The following is a 13,783-nucleotide window of genomic DNA, read 5'->3' on the forward strand; positions in this document are numbered from 1 at the left end:
AACTTCAACGGCGGACTGTGGCGACTGCGAGTGTACAACTACGGCAGAGCAGAGTCTCTCACATCACCTTGTCTGCTGGTTCAAATTATCGCCAATCCAGCATTGGTTACACATTTGACAGACAGACCGCACGGTCTCTCAGTTCAGGTCATTATAGCAATACTCATTAACATATATCTCGGTATCATGTGGTATCTGTCAGCCCACTTCTTGATTCTCGACTATCCATTTATTCCACAACCATGTCAACAGCCTCCAACTCCTTGCTCAAATATAACTCATTCAAAAAACACGACATCACAATACGCGGTGCCAGTAGCCGCGGATGTAAGAACATTAAGATCAGATGAAACCCCCGTCTGAATCATGCACCTCATGCACTATCGGCTCTTGTGATCGGCTGTAGCCTTGTCTGAGGCCCTTCCGTTTTCCATATCCGACAAGACTGGTCCTCGAGCCTGCCGACAGCACAAATCCAGGTAAGATAGGAGGAAGTTCGTCTTCGTCGACAATCGACGGGCCGGGACTTCCAAGAGAAGGACTGCGCTTGGTCTCGCTTTCTGAAAAATTGTCCTCGACGCTCTGTGACTCGGATCGATCACTGCTTGAAAATGCCTTGTGATGTCCAAATGAAACAGCACCCTGACTTCGCTGTCTTCGAATTGTTTGGGGAGAGACGAGGTGCTCCGCTAGCGGCGGAACAGTCACCATGGTTTGCCCTAGGGGTATCGGAGGTGGTCCAGGGCTAGTAGGCCGGAACAATGGATGTACCAGCTCATGCGGAGAAGGCTCGCGCCGTTGAGGTTTCGGCGGAGACTTGTGGTAGTATAATGAGGGTCTAGGGAGGGAAAAGTTGGGAGGACTTGATGGTGGTGATGAACCCAGCTGTCGAGGGGAGGAGCTCCATTCCACTGCGGTTGGTGAACTTGAGGTTGCTGCCCGTGGTGGTGGGCTCGATGCAGGCGTCTCTGGGAGAAAAGGCCCATCTAAAGCATTCGCTGGCGAATCCGGCCTGCTCCCCGGTATAGTCTCGAGACCCGACCGAGTGAGTGGCGGTGAAGAATCCAGAACTGCTCGCATCTCGCGGTGAACAGAAGACGTGTCCCATTGATCAAATGCGCTGTCGGTTGTTATTGCCTCTCCTACTGGAAGAGGGCTCGCCTCGACTGATGACTGGTTGGAATGTCGGATGATTTTGTTTCTGGACGATCCGGTGCCGATTCTGGTGGAGGAAGAGCCCGGGGGGCTTCTAATCTTTCTCGAGACTGGTGTACTCGGAGTTGAGTTGATTGTAGGAGCTTGAGAACAGAACGATGCACTGATTTGTGGAGCACTTGTCCTTCGGGCCGTCGACATTGACGGTATTCTGATTCCGAAATCCAAGTCAAGCCTGCTGGCTCGCCGGGTCTTCAACACGCTCTTGGTCCATGAGCAGAGCAGACAGAATAAGACAACCTGCATGATAATCGATAACCCCCAGGTCCCCACGCCAACGCTCACCAACGTGATCGGAGCGACACGGAAGATTCTGTGAGGCAGCTCATTCCTTCTCAAGACCAGCCACACCCAAACCACGCCGGAGACGCCCATGCTTGCCATCGCCGCAACCACGCCTCCAGCGAGAACAGCCCATGCTTCCGTTCTTGAGCCCAGGGAATAGTTGTTGAGATCCTTGACGTAAAAAGTTGACAAGTATGCAAGGACGGCGAGGTTCAGGATGTTGATGCCGAATGCGACAAGCAGGAGTATCCGTAAGACAGGCAACACAGCAAGGTCAATGATTCCCAGCGCAATGATGAGGTCTAGAACACTCATAGCCGTGCTGAAGCCACTCGCCAGGGATGCAAACGTCCATACTTTGACACGGCTCTCCATGGGTCCGTGTAACACTTTGACACGTGCTGGCTGAGAGTGGTTGATTTTCTTTTCACCCAGACACAAAGTTTGAATGTACTGGCAAGCTGCGATCAAGGGACGCCGCTCCCGCCAGAGTCCTCATAGAGCTCGCCGGCGCTGAGATAAGTTAAGACTTTATGTTTGGAGCACCACAAGGTAGAAGGCATAGGTAAGGTGAGGGTTTAGGATGAAGCAGAGACAAAAAATGAGAGGAAGGATTTGTTTGAGCTCAGACGCGACGGGCAAAATCTTGACGGCCAGCTGAGTTCAAATGAACCGTGTTTCCACGATCGCTGAGAGCCGCGACGAGGCTTGCGGTCGAGTACGAGGAAAACAGCGGAGAACAAGGCACAAGGAGGGGCAAAGACTGAAACCCGGCCTGGTCAGGCCAATCAAGTAGGAGAAAATATGTCAAAGTTTGTGGAGATGCCGAAATTGTATATGCAGAACACATGCAAGATGGAATAGTCTGATGTAAACAGGCGCATGGAGATTCGGGTTTGTGGGAGGAGTTTGACTTCTTGTAGGGGACAAATAAGACTGGCCCGCCACTGACAGACACAAGACATACCCACCCCGGCATACAGCAACCTTTCGCACGCGGATGGATGATGGGTATGGCGTAAGACCGCCATTGAATCACCTAGCATGGACCAGGGCCATGCGTTGGCGCGTCATGTTCGCGAAACCCTAGGATCAAGGCTCCGTCGATACCGGGGGCATTTATTGGTGGTGGCGGCCGGAGGAGACCTAGATTTCGGAAAGAATCATAGTCCAAGCGAGAGAAAAGTAGTCGATAACGGAAGCGAGAAGCCCAAAAGATGGCATTGCCGGGGTGGTGATGGGGTAGTGTCAATAGATCCAAGGTCGAATGTGGCTGTTTGTTGATGGCGGCGGGCGGCCGTGCAATCTCAATATCAAACCTTAATTGGATGTCGTGCAAATGGGGTCCAAGATTTGCCGACCTTCCCCGAGCTTCAATTTCCATCCGCAAACAAACAGACGCCTTTAGTTAGACAAAAACAACCGAGCCACTTGCAGATCCTTATTCTGCGATGCCGCCGTTGCCAACGGTCCATTGTGGCGGCAGGCAAAGGCAAGACAAGAATCGACTGATTTCCAGACTCACCTTCGAGTGGGTGGGAGCCGCGCTTAGCTTCACCTCTCGACATGCCACCCCATCGCTCGGTGGTACAGGACTAGCAAATGTCAAAGGGAATTTCAGCCCGAAGAAGGCTTTTTTGGCCAGACTAGTTTCTCGCCACTGCATCGCATTTCCACGATAGAACTGTAGACTGGTGAGATTGCCAGACGGCACGCGGAGGAGACGGAGGCCTGGAGGTGCAGATTGGCCCTGAAGCTGAGCCTTGTAGGCGTCTTGGCACGGCAGACCACTGCGACTGGCCAGCCTTGTTCCCCGAATACACCTGCAGTACATAGTACATACTGGACATCTCTATCCCCCCTTCCTAGGTTATCCTGCGCAGGCAATGTGCACATCGTCATGTACTTGGCCGTGCAAGCAATATTTATGTGGTAACTCAAGTAACGTCTTATGGCTTCGATATCTTTTGCCTGTGTCTCATTACAGCTGCCATATGTGTGCAGACCCGCCGTCAGCACCTCTCTGAGGATGCACTGGCCTTGGTGACACTACTTTGGCGCCGAGATGGTATAGATGGTATACGCCGCCGAGTCAGATACTGTACGTCCAAGACCACACCCCGGGTCTGTGATACCTGAAAATGCAACATTCAAGACCTCCGATGTCCATGCCTTCAGCCGAAGTAACCCAACCTTCGCAACGCCAACGCTAATATTAGAACACATCTCGCCGTCTCCGTCCGGTAAAGCGCAGTCTTTCAGCCCGTGCTGGACTACCTGTGTGCAGAAAGTTCTTGTTCTATTTCCCACACATGATTCCTCAATCCTTCAACACCACCTTGGTCAGCAGTAGGCAGGGCTTGGACGGCGCCTTCGATGTCCTTGATAGCCATTTCCAGCCCATTTAACAGCTGTTCCAATTCGGCGCGTTGTTGCTCAATTGTTGTCATCAGCTTAGCGTTGTCGTCCTGTGTTGATTGTAGCTTGCCCTCCAGCTCCTGTGTCGCCTGCTGTAGATATGGGGTGAGGTTCGCTGTGTATAGTTCATATGCGGAAAGTGTGTGCAGTCTGATCCCGGTTAGCTGACACAATCGACGGGCTGGGGCAGCGATTGCACTTACGGTCGATCCGGGACATCGCCCTCCACTGCGCGGTTCTTCCTTCTCCGTGCTTCTTCTATCATGCCATCCCATTGATTTAACCCCTCGACCACACGTCTCTCCTCCAAGATTTTCTCAAAGTCGCGCGTGCATTCCTCCTCCAACCGCGCGTTTAGCTGCCGCCAGACTCCTTCAAGAGCGGTTGGGCAATACTTGGCCGGCGTTGGGAAACATGAGCTGAAGTTGGCGTATGAATTGGCTTTGATGGACGACGACAAAGCCCCCGCAAATACCTTTTGTAGTGCTGCTGCGCGAGGTCCGGGTGTCGCTGCGACTGGGGCTTCTGGGGCCGGGGATGGCGAAGCAGATCCTCGTCCTGCCATGAGTTGTGTTATTTGGGTTGGCGCGTGATTTGATCTGGTCAAGGCCGGCGCATTGAGTAGCATGAATTTGTGTTACAGACTCTGGTCGGGTGATTCATTTCACTGGCGCGACATTGACCATACAGTAAATGCAGGTAGAATGGTGCCAGTGTTTGCTGCGCATGCATCCCACTGGCGTCGCCGACACGCAGCAAGTTGCGCATTGGAAGGGCCAATGTTGTTGGGTAGTATTGTAAACATGCCAAGATGATGCAAACACTTATGCCCCTTTTGGATACCCGGGTGAGCAGATGCACCTTACATAATCCGTCGGTACTTCCGAGAGTCATCACTCGGTATATCCGAACGCAATGTCAGGCGTCAGTTGATGATTGGCCTCCGCCAGGTTCGGGACAGCCCGCGTTCGACTTGGACCTGCTTTGAAATAACGTTGACAGTTGTGATCACCAGCATCAAATTCTCCTCTACTAATCAGAAAGTCTACCCTGCATTTCTCGATGATTCCATCAGGCCAGCCATTGAAATAGAACAGCCAACAAACAGGAAGTGTTCAAGCAATAGTCTTACAAACAAGGTTGACCCGTGGTGTCCGGTACTTTTGAAGCCCCATCATCTGCTGAGTAATTAATCTCTGCTCATGGTCAATGAATGATGCAAATATAAATCAAGCGACTGGAACCAGCATAGTATCACCAGACACTCCATATACCCCCTCTAGTGGTATAGGATACCTACCCTATTGACTGACCAAGAGACGAAACATACTACTATTACTAGCATCACGATTATTGCAAGGTATCAGTACTAGCACCCATCAATGGCAGCCCCACATCTCGACATCCCAGAGTCCACCTCGACCGTGGACGTCTCAATCATCGACACCAGCTTCCTGATCTCAGACGCTCCATCATCTTATTTCTTCGGGCCCGATATCAAAGGGTTCGAAACGTTCACGGCCAACGCCTACTCCTTCTTCATCACCCACACCGACAGGTCAACCGGGAAGACAACAAGACTCCTTTTCGATCTAGGACCCCCTAAGAACTGGGAACAGGACCTCGCGCCCTTCCTAGTCGAAGTTGTCCACGGATGGGGATCCAAAATCGAAATCAAGAAATACGTCTCTGAGATCCTCGAGGAAAATGGCGTGTCGTTGGACACCATTGATGCCGTGGTCTGGAGCCACCCACACTGGGACCACATCGGTCGTCCAAGTCTATTCCCAGAAACGACCGACCTCATCGTCGGCCCTGGGGTCAAAGAGGCCTTTGCCCCTGGCTACCCAGAAAAACCAACGTCGCCGGTCCTGTCGCGCGAATTCGCCGACCGCAAAGTGACCGAACTGGACTTCAGCGACTCGACGCTCGAGATCGGCGGATTCAAAGCCCTCGACTATTTCGGCGATGGAAGTTTGTATTTCTTGTCCGCCCCAGGCCACGCGGTCGGACATATGGTTGCTCTGGCCCGCACCGCCGCCGCCACTGGGAGCAGTCCGTCAACATATATCCTCATGGGCGGCGACTCGTTCCACCACGGCTCGCAGCTCCGTCCGCACAAATACGCTCCTCTTCCTGACGAGATTGAACTTCCAAAACTCCAGCACAACACCAAGTCTGAGTTCAAATCCGACGAGACCGTCACGGTCGCCGCCGAAACGAACAATGGTAGCACCGGCGGTACTAGTAAAGGGCCCAATATCGCCGCCTCCCACCTATGTTTCTGTCCCGGCCATTTATTCGAATCCGTCCATCCGACCCACAGGCATATTCCAGCCCACTACCAAGCCCACATGTCCGCATACCATGCCGACCCGAAGACGACACCGTTTTTCACAATCTCCCAGACCGAGGACGGTCAGACCCTCGCCGTCGACATTGACGAGGCCCGCAAAACAATCAGAAATCTACAACCCTTTGACGGCGCTGACAATGTCCTCGTCATCGCGGCCCATGACATCACCATGGCGGATGTCATTGACACGTATTTCCCCAATGGGCGGGCTAACGATTGGAAACAGAAGGGGTGGAAGGAAAAGGGTCGCTGGCGGTTTTTGAAGGACTTGTTGCCCGCCGTTGAGATTGCGAAACAGGAGGAGCAGGAAAAGGAGCAGCAGCAGCAACAGCAGCAGAAGGCTTGAGTCTGATTTTCCGGAGAGTTGGTATCCCGGTTATAGACGCCAATTGGCCGATTCTGCTCGAACACTAATACTCACTTCATCCTTTTTTGGAGTCTTGTCGTGGTGGTGTAGCGGTAAGGACAGTGGCTGCAGCCACTGTGACAGTTGGACGTTGACCTGGACAGTCAGAGTCAGCGCGCTGGGTCGTGCGTTAGTACCTAGTCAATATGGCAAATCTAGATGAACTGCCAAGGATGTGTTCTTTCAACATCATTGATATATACTACGCTACTGTGGAACTGTGTGCCGTGTTGGAATTTTCCCTTGTTTTACTATGTGGACTCTAAAAGAATGATGCCTATCCATGTTTTTTTATACAAATGCAAAATGATGGGATCGTCACCGACCATTCTTGCATAGTATAATAGTATACACATTTGTTCATGTATGTATACTTGCAAACTATTTTACGTACCTCGATAGTTATCTATTAGTATGCTGTTTTTCATATGCCTGAGTCTGATTTCCGCCTGTATTTAGAGACTGGTCCGGTCGGATTCGAGGCAGAAAGGAGTCTGCCTTTGCGCGGGAAAAGCAAGGTATTTATTTCGGCCAGTTACATTATATTTGACAAAAGCGGGCATGCGTAGGACATTAGGCAAATTCGACCACATTGCACAAATGATATTCGTAAACTCTAGTATATGTAAAAACATTGGCACGATCGTCATCACAACAACTACCTAAACTATCCACCTTTCTCCCTTTCCAATCTCAATTCCTCTTGCTTATCTAACTTAACCCTGTTTCTCTGCAGTGACATACTGATTCATGTGGCCTTTCTCCATAGTCAGATCTTCCTCACCAGTGGACACTTCCACAATCGCCACTCCCAGCTTGGCTGCCTCGTCAGGACTGAATGTGCCATAGTAATCGACGTCATCGTACTCGCCGATTCCAGGAGGCGGGAAGACGCGGTTCAAGACATAATAGACGGTGAAGCTGATGGCGAGACCCAGCGGGAATGCGAGATAGTACATCTCCATGCTGGCCTCGGGAACGGTAACGGTGGTATTGACGTTGGCAACGAATCCCGGCAACTGCGGTGCCCAGCCACACACCCAGGCGACAAAGGCGCGCGGGTTGAACCCCTTGAAGTAATAGTAGAGGCCGGACTTGGACGGGCTGTACAGATCGGTGAGCTTGACCAGTCGTCGCCGGACGAAGAAGTAGTCGCAGATCTGAATGCCGCACATGGGGCCCAAGAAGACCGAGTATGCCGACATGACGCTGATAAACGTCCCGGCCGAGGCAAGCAGTTCCCACGGACACATGGCGATGGAAAGGATGAGGGCAAAGTAGGCTCCACGGCGAATGTTGAAGTACTTGGGGACGAAGCCTGACATGTCCATGCCAGCTGAGAAAGCGTTGTCAATTGTGTTGATGGCCAGTTGGCAGATCACAAGTCCAACTCCGCCGAAAAAGGCACCGGCTCGGGACTTGGCGTTATAGTCGTTGTCCAGCCATCGCAGTAAAAGGTCCGGCGGGTTCCAGTAGGCCTCGCCGTACAGTTTCATGGATGCGGAACCCGTCAAACACCCGAACAGCGGCAATATCGTGCCCAGTGTGATGATCGAGAACCATTGCCCAAAGATCTGATCTCCGGGTCGTCGAGCGAACCGTGAATAATCCGCCTGATTCGTAAGGCCCACAGCGATACCACCAATGACAGTAGTAATACCTTGTACAATAGCCCAGCCTAGTGCGCTTCCAGATTTGGCGGTAGCAGGAGCAGACAGCAACGGCCCAGCACCATGTGCCGCGGAAAGAACGTAGATCATGATCGAGACGAGTGTGGCGAAGGAAATGCCATTCATGACGTAGAGTAGCCGTCGGGTTTTTTCAGGCGGTATGTAGAGGATGGGGATCGTGATGATGTTGTATACAACCCACCCAACAAAGTTCTTCGTTGTCGTGTTGGCGGAAGCAGGGAGTGTGTTTTCCATGTGGTGGTACGAAGAAAATATCGAGCTCAAAACCGCCGAGACACAGAGTCCTCCTGTCCACGATTGAACCGCAAACCAGGTCAGGGACAGAACGATACGTTGAACGATGATGATGTATGCCCCGTAAACACCCCAGATACTGCGCGAAAGCACTGGAAACCCGATATGCCATTTCGCTCCGATGGCTCCGTTGCAGAGGGCCACTCCTGCTATTATGCATTTTCCAATTATGACAGCAATCATGGTCTGCCAGACCGACAGCCCAACTGCGATCAGAGAGGCACCAAGCTGCCAGTTACTCAGGGCGATTTGGTTGATGGCCCAGAAGGAGATGTATGCCATCGTGTCCCAGAGGCGACGAGAAGGGGGCAACGGGCGGATATCATCATTGATCCACACAGAGGATTCTCCAGGCAGTCGGATTTGGAACGAGCGCGGGTTGAACTCGCGAAGTCGCCTTGTGAACGACATCTTGCGGCAAAAGGGAGGGTTGTGAATCAGAATAATTGCTCAAGCATAGACTATTTCTGCTCAAAGAGAGAGAGAAAGAGGCAGCCGTTCTTCGAAACAGCTGAAGAGAAGAATTCGAGCGCCTGCCTCCAGCGACGCGGACGAGCGCTTCTGTAAATGTAGGAAGATGTGCAAGATAACAAGGTACCTCTATCTTCTCGAGTTGTAAGGTGTACGAAGATACCAGTCACCAGATGATCCACTGTGCGGTGGCGTGGAGAAGGGCTGGAAGGATATCTGTGAGGGACTGCTGACTTGGAGCGCCCGAAGCGGTACAAGGCCAGATGCATAGAACGACAATGATAGGCTGGCCAGGCAGGAGGAGGTTGCTTCGGTGAGAAGACAGCCTTCTAGCCCCTTACCACTGTCGAACCCGGTCGCGTGGTACGTCTGGAGTTCAGCAGCGGGTGGAGTTAACGATGGGTGCCTATCCAAGAGCCCCGGGGTCCAATTAAATGTTCAAGACCGAACAGACCCGCTCTTCCAGTCCCGGAAAACCTATCTCATATCAATCTGGCCAATCATAATAACCGGTTTGACCGTCAAAGCCTATCTTGACCTATCTGTGGGGACGGTAAGCGGAAAATATTATGTAAACTTACCCGAGGCACAGGCTTTATTTCAGGTTCGAATCCGTAAGAGAAACATGCGGCTGCCCAAAATTGGATAGTGCACACGATCCGAGTGTGGTGCAAAGCCGGTATCTCGTGGTTCTGATTGCCATGCTCGACGCTCTATGGCTCCGTTCTCGATTACCCCGAAATTGTGGGTTCCAAACACCTAGCGCCGGTCAATATGCATTCACGTTACACATCCTATCGGGCAACTCGGCCAGGTTCTTCATCTGGACAGAGGCGAGTATAAAATAATACAATCGAATTTCTTAGCCTTGGACGGACATAGGATATTCCCAGGTATCGGTGCAGTTTTCAGTCGACATCATGGGTTCAATCCGGACAAGGTCTCTCAGAATCGGCGTCGACGTTGGCGGCACTAACACTGACGCAGTCATCCTCGACTTGGATGCCGTCGACCAAGAGAATCGGGGAGTGCTCGCTTTCCATAAAACGCCGACGACAGGGCCGAATGTGACGGATGGCATCGAGACAGCGGTCGGTAACGTGCTGGCTCAACTTGGAAAAGAACGCGCATCAGAGATCGCCTGTCTGATCATTGGCACGACTCATTTCTTGAATGCTGTCATTGAACGAGACACGCGGCGGCTTTCCAAGGTTGCAGTTATCAGATTGTCGAAGAGTTTCACAAAGGATATCCCACCTTTTTCGGACTTCCCGCCCGACCTCGCTCAGCTCCTGAAAGGCTACTGTGGATTTGCTGATGGAGGCCTCCATATTGATGGCTCTCAAGAGGCACCGATCGTCGAGGAGCAGATCATCAGAGAATGCGACAAGATCAAAGAACTTGGCATCGATGCGGTGGTGATTTCGGGCATCTTCTCTCCGATTGACAAACATTTCGAGCAAGAACACCATGTTCGGAAAATCATGCAAGAACGTTTGCCAGGTGTGGACATTGTCTGCTCATGCGAGGTTTCGAACATCGGTCTGCTGGAAAGGGAGAACGCCTCAATCTTGAACGCTTCCATTCTCAAGTTTGCTAGGCGCACCATTCGGGGCTTCCGAGCAGCCATGAGACGTCTGGGACTGGATTGTTCGTTATTCATTTCTCAGAATGACGGCACAGTGATCGATTCTGTCTCTGCCGCAGGTCTACCCATCAAAACCTTCTCGTCGGGGCCCACAAATTCCATGAGAGGTGCTGCATACCTTGGTCTTGCTCAATCGGGACGAAAGAACGAGGAACGAGTATCCACAATCGTTGCCGATGTTGGGGGGACGACGACTGATTGCGGCGTCCTCCTCCCATCAGGCTTTCCGCGAGCAGCAAGTGCCTATGTCACTGTTGCCGGTGTCACAATGAACTTCCCTATGCCTCATCTCGAGTCCATCGGTCTCGGTGGTGGCTCCATCGTCCGTGAGCACGGTTCCGACGTGATAGTCGGCCCGGACTCGGTTGGATATCAACTCACTACCAAAGCAAAGGTCTTCGGAGGCGATGTCCTAACAGCCACGGATATCGCGGTGGCGAACGGGGAAGAGATTGGAGACCCCAGCAAAGTCTCAGACCTAAGTCCTGAACTGATCAGTCGGACACAAGCTCGAATCAAGAAGATGCTTGAGAACGTGATCGATAGATTAAAGCTGACGCCGGCACCACTTCCAGTCCTTCTGGTCGGTGGAGGATCCATTGTATGCCCGTCAGAGCTGGATGGCGTTACTGAAGTCATTGTGCCGAAGTTCCATTCGGTGGCCAACGCCGTGGGAGCCGCCATCTCTCGTGTTTGCGGAACTGTCGACACCATCTATGTGACTGACGATATGACGGTTACCGAGGCCTTGGAACATGCTAAATCCCAAGCTATTGCGAATGCAGTTGCTGCGGGAGCAAACCCTGACACTGTCTCCGTGGTGGACATGGAGACCTTACCAATCCCTTATGTGTCCGGCCAGATCCGGATCATCGTGAAGGCCGTTGGAGACCTCTCCACCGGCTACATTTCTGACAGCAAGAGCCTTGGGGACGAAGATGACAACAACGACGACTCCTTCACCGAGAACGTGTCCAAGCCGGCCGCGGTGTCGAATACGGAGAAACAAACGCGCTTCGACTTTGACGCCTATCGACCAAAGATCACACGCAACGCCAAGACGGGCATTGATGAGTGGTTCCTTTCAGAGAAAGACCTCGAATGGATCAGGGACGGATGTTATATCCTGGGATGTGCGGGAGGTGGATCGCCCAAAGCCGAGTTTCTTAAGCTCCGCGACCAAATTCGAGCAGGCCATACTGTTCGGATCATTGACAGCTCATCGCTTCCTGATGACTCATTGATATACTGTGAGTTCGAGAGGATGCACCCTATTGTGTGACTGCGGAGCTGACGATTGATAGGGAGCGGCATGATGGGTTCGCCCGCCGTGTCGATTGAACGATTGAACTCGGCAGAGTGCTCCCATGCTGTGGCAGACTTGATGGAATATTTTGGCCATAAGTCTTTCGACGCCCTTATGGGGTTGGAAATTGGCGGTGCCAATGGTCTTGAACCTATGCTGATAGGATCGTCTCATGCTTTTGACCGGCCCATTATTGATGGCGACTGGATGGGTCGAGCATATCCGACGTACTGGCAAACCACCTTGGCAGTCTATGAACCTGGGCAGTTGACTCCATGCGCCATCGCCTCAGGTGATGGAAAGACGATCATCATGACCAAATCCCCAGACGACGAGATAGTCGACCGTGCGTTGCGTGCAGCCTGCTCTGAAATGGGCTCCCGTGTCGGCATGGCAGCTAGACCAACAACAGCAAAACGGGTAAGGGATTACGGGGTGCTGAATACCGTGTCTTTGGCCTGGCGGATCGGCAGAACGGTGGCACGCGCACAGCAAGAGAACACTGTCCATACCGTGGCAGAACAAATCATCGATGCCGTGGGTGGTCCCACAACCGCCAAGGTTCTTTTCAGAGGCAAGATTGTAGAGGTCGAACGCAGGCTCTTCAAGGGACATTCATATGGAGAAATCACCATCAAACAGATTCAAGAGGATGAAGAGGAAGGCGGCCATGACAGCCCGGCAGTCGCTGAAGGAGGAGTGTTGAAGATCCCGTTCAAGAATGAAAACATCTACGCAAAGCATATCAGTGACGACGGCAAGGAGACCTACATTGCGACTGTCCCTGATCTCATTTCGGTGCTTGATACTCAGTCTGGTCTTGCACTAGGCGTGCCAGAGTATCGCTATGGGCTGATGGTGACCGTGCTTGGTTTGGCGTGCTCTCCACGGTGGACAGACACCCCGAGAGGGCTGGAGTATGGTGGACCGAAGGCTTTTGGCTATAAGCTTGAACACACGCCCGTGGGAGTATATGTGAAGCCAAGGAGTGTGATAGAGCAGTACGGGAGTGCTTAGCTAAGGCAGCAAGTATAGTACTAATGACTTGGACTGAAAATTTGAGATAATGAACTTGAAGCACAACTTCAACATGCAAAATGCGATATACTAACTATCATTGTCGACACAGTACTCCACCGTAGAGATAACTGCGTGATTGGTAATCGATTACTCAGCGCCTCGGCCCAGACCCGCCTCCACATTCAAGTTGTGGGCTCGTACCTTATCTTTGCCATTTTCCTCCCCCGCAGAACCCTTCCACTGCACTACTGTACGATCTTTCGTTCCAAGTCGGCCATATGGCCTGTGAGATCTCAACTGGGGTCGGAGGCTGGGGATATAAGCCTGCGTGTTTGCTGCCGCCGGTGTGATGATGTGGCATTCACACGCTTCATCAGCACTTGGACAACTACTTGAACCGCCGCTAACCGCCCCTGCCATAACCTCGGATCGTGAACCGGTATACTACGCGCCACGAAGGAAGCAAGCGTATGTACTAAACCATTGTTGCGGCCTCAGAGATTGTGGCTGTATCACTTGCTTTGGTTCGCTTCTCTAATGGTTGCAGGTGCACTCGATGCCATGCTAAGAGAATAAAATGCTTGGGTGGTAGGGACACAGACTTACAGGGTCGATAGTGCCAGCAACTGAGCACTAATCGTTGTGCTACAGGTGTACCATGCCGCAACTGTGC

At 52.2% G+C, this 13,783-nt stretch overlaps 5 protein-coding genes across 5 annotated transcripts; 2 read left to right on the forward strand and 3 right to left on the reverse strand.

Annotated features, from left to right (window-relative positions):
* Nucleotides 1-102: 102 nt before the first annotated feature.
* Nucleotides 103-3,197, reverse strand: HMPREF1120_07673 (uncharacterized protein). The gene has a single exon (XM_009161903.1). The coding sequence runs from the start codon at nucleotides 1,873-1,875 to the stop codon at nucleotides 343-345; it is 1,533 nt and encodes a 510-aa protein (XP_009160151.1). The 5' UTR covers nucleotides 1,876-3,197; the 3' UTR covers nucleotides 103-342.
* Nucleotides 3,198-3,312: 115 nt separating this feature from the next.
* Nucleotides 3,313-4,703, reverse strand: HMPREF1120_07674 (uncharacterized protein). Its single transcript, XM_009161904.1, has 2 exons — nucleotides 4,122-4,703; nucleotides 3,313-4,068 (listed from the first exon to the last, which is right to left on the reverse strand). Exons 1-2 carry the CDS (start codon nucleotides 4,544-4,546, stop codon nucleotides 3,774-3,776), a joined length of 720 nt encoding a protein of 239 aa, XP_009160152.1. The 5' UTR covers nucleotides 4,547-4,703; the 3' UTR covers nucleotides 3,313-3,773.
* A 597-nt stretch (nucleotides 4,704-5,300) lies between these two features.
* HMPREF1120_07675 (uncharacterized protein) lies at nucleotides 5,301-6,620 on the forward strand (the record flags this gene model as incomplete). Its single annotated transcript, XM_009161905.1, has 1 exon — nucleotides 5,301-6,620. The coding sequence occupies one exon, from the start codon at nucleotides 5,301-5,303 to the stop codon at nucleotides 6,618-6,620; it is 1,320 nt and encodes a 439-aa protein (XP_009160153.1).
* A 565-nt stretch (nucleotides 6,621-7,185) lies between these two features.
* Nucleotides 7,186-13,151, reverse strand: HMPREF1120_07676 (NCS1 family nucleobase:cation symporter-1). The gene has a single exon (XM_009161906.1). It carries the CDS (start codon nucleotides 9,074-9,076, stop codon nucleotides 7,397-7,399), a length of 1,680 nt encoding a protein of 559 aa, XP_009160154.1. The 5' UTR covers nucleotides 9,077-13,151; the 3' UTR covers nucleotides 7,186-7,396.
* On the forward strand, nucleotides 10,057-13,107 carry HMPREF1120_07677 (uncharacterized protein; the record flags this gene model as incomplete). The annotated part of the gene is made up of 2 exons (XM_009161907.1): nucleotides 10,057-12,034; nucleotides 12,089-13,107. 2 exons carry the CDS (start codon nucleotides 10,057-10,059, stop codon nucleotides 13,105-13,107), a joined length of 2,997 nt encoding a protein of 998 aa, XP_009160155.1.
* Nucleotides 13,152-13,783: the final 632 nt, after the last annotated feature.

This window comes from Exophiala dermatitidis (assembly GCF_000230625.1).
Source record: "Exophiala dermatitidis NIH/UT8656 unplaced genomic scaffold supercont1.6, whole genome shotgun sequence".
NCBI classification, from domain to species: Eukaryota; Fungi; Ascomycota; class Eurotiomycetes; order Chaetothyriales; family Herpotrichiellaceae; genus Exophiala; species Exophiala dermatitidis.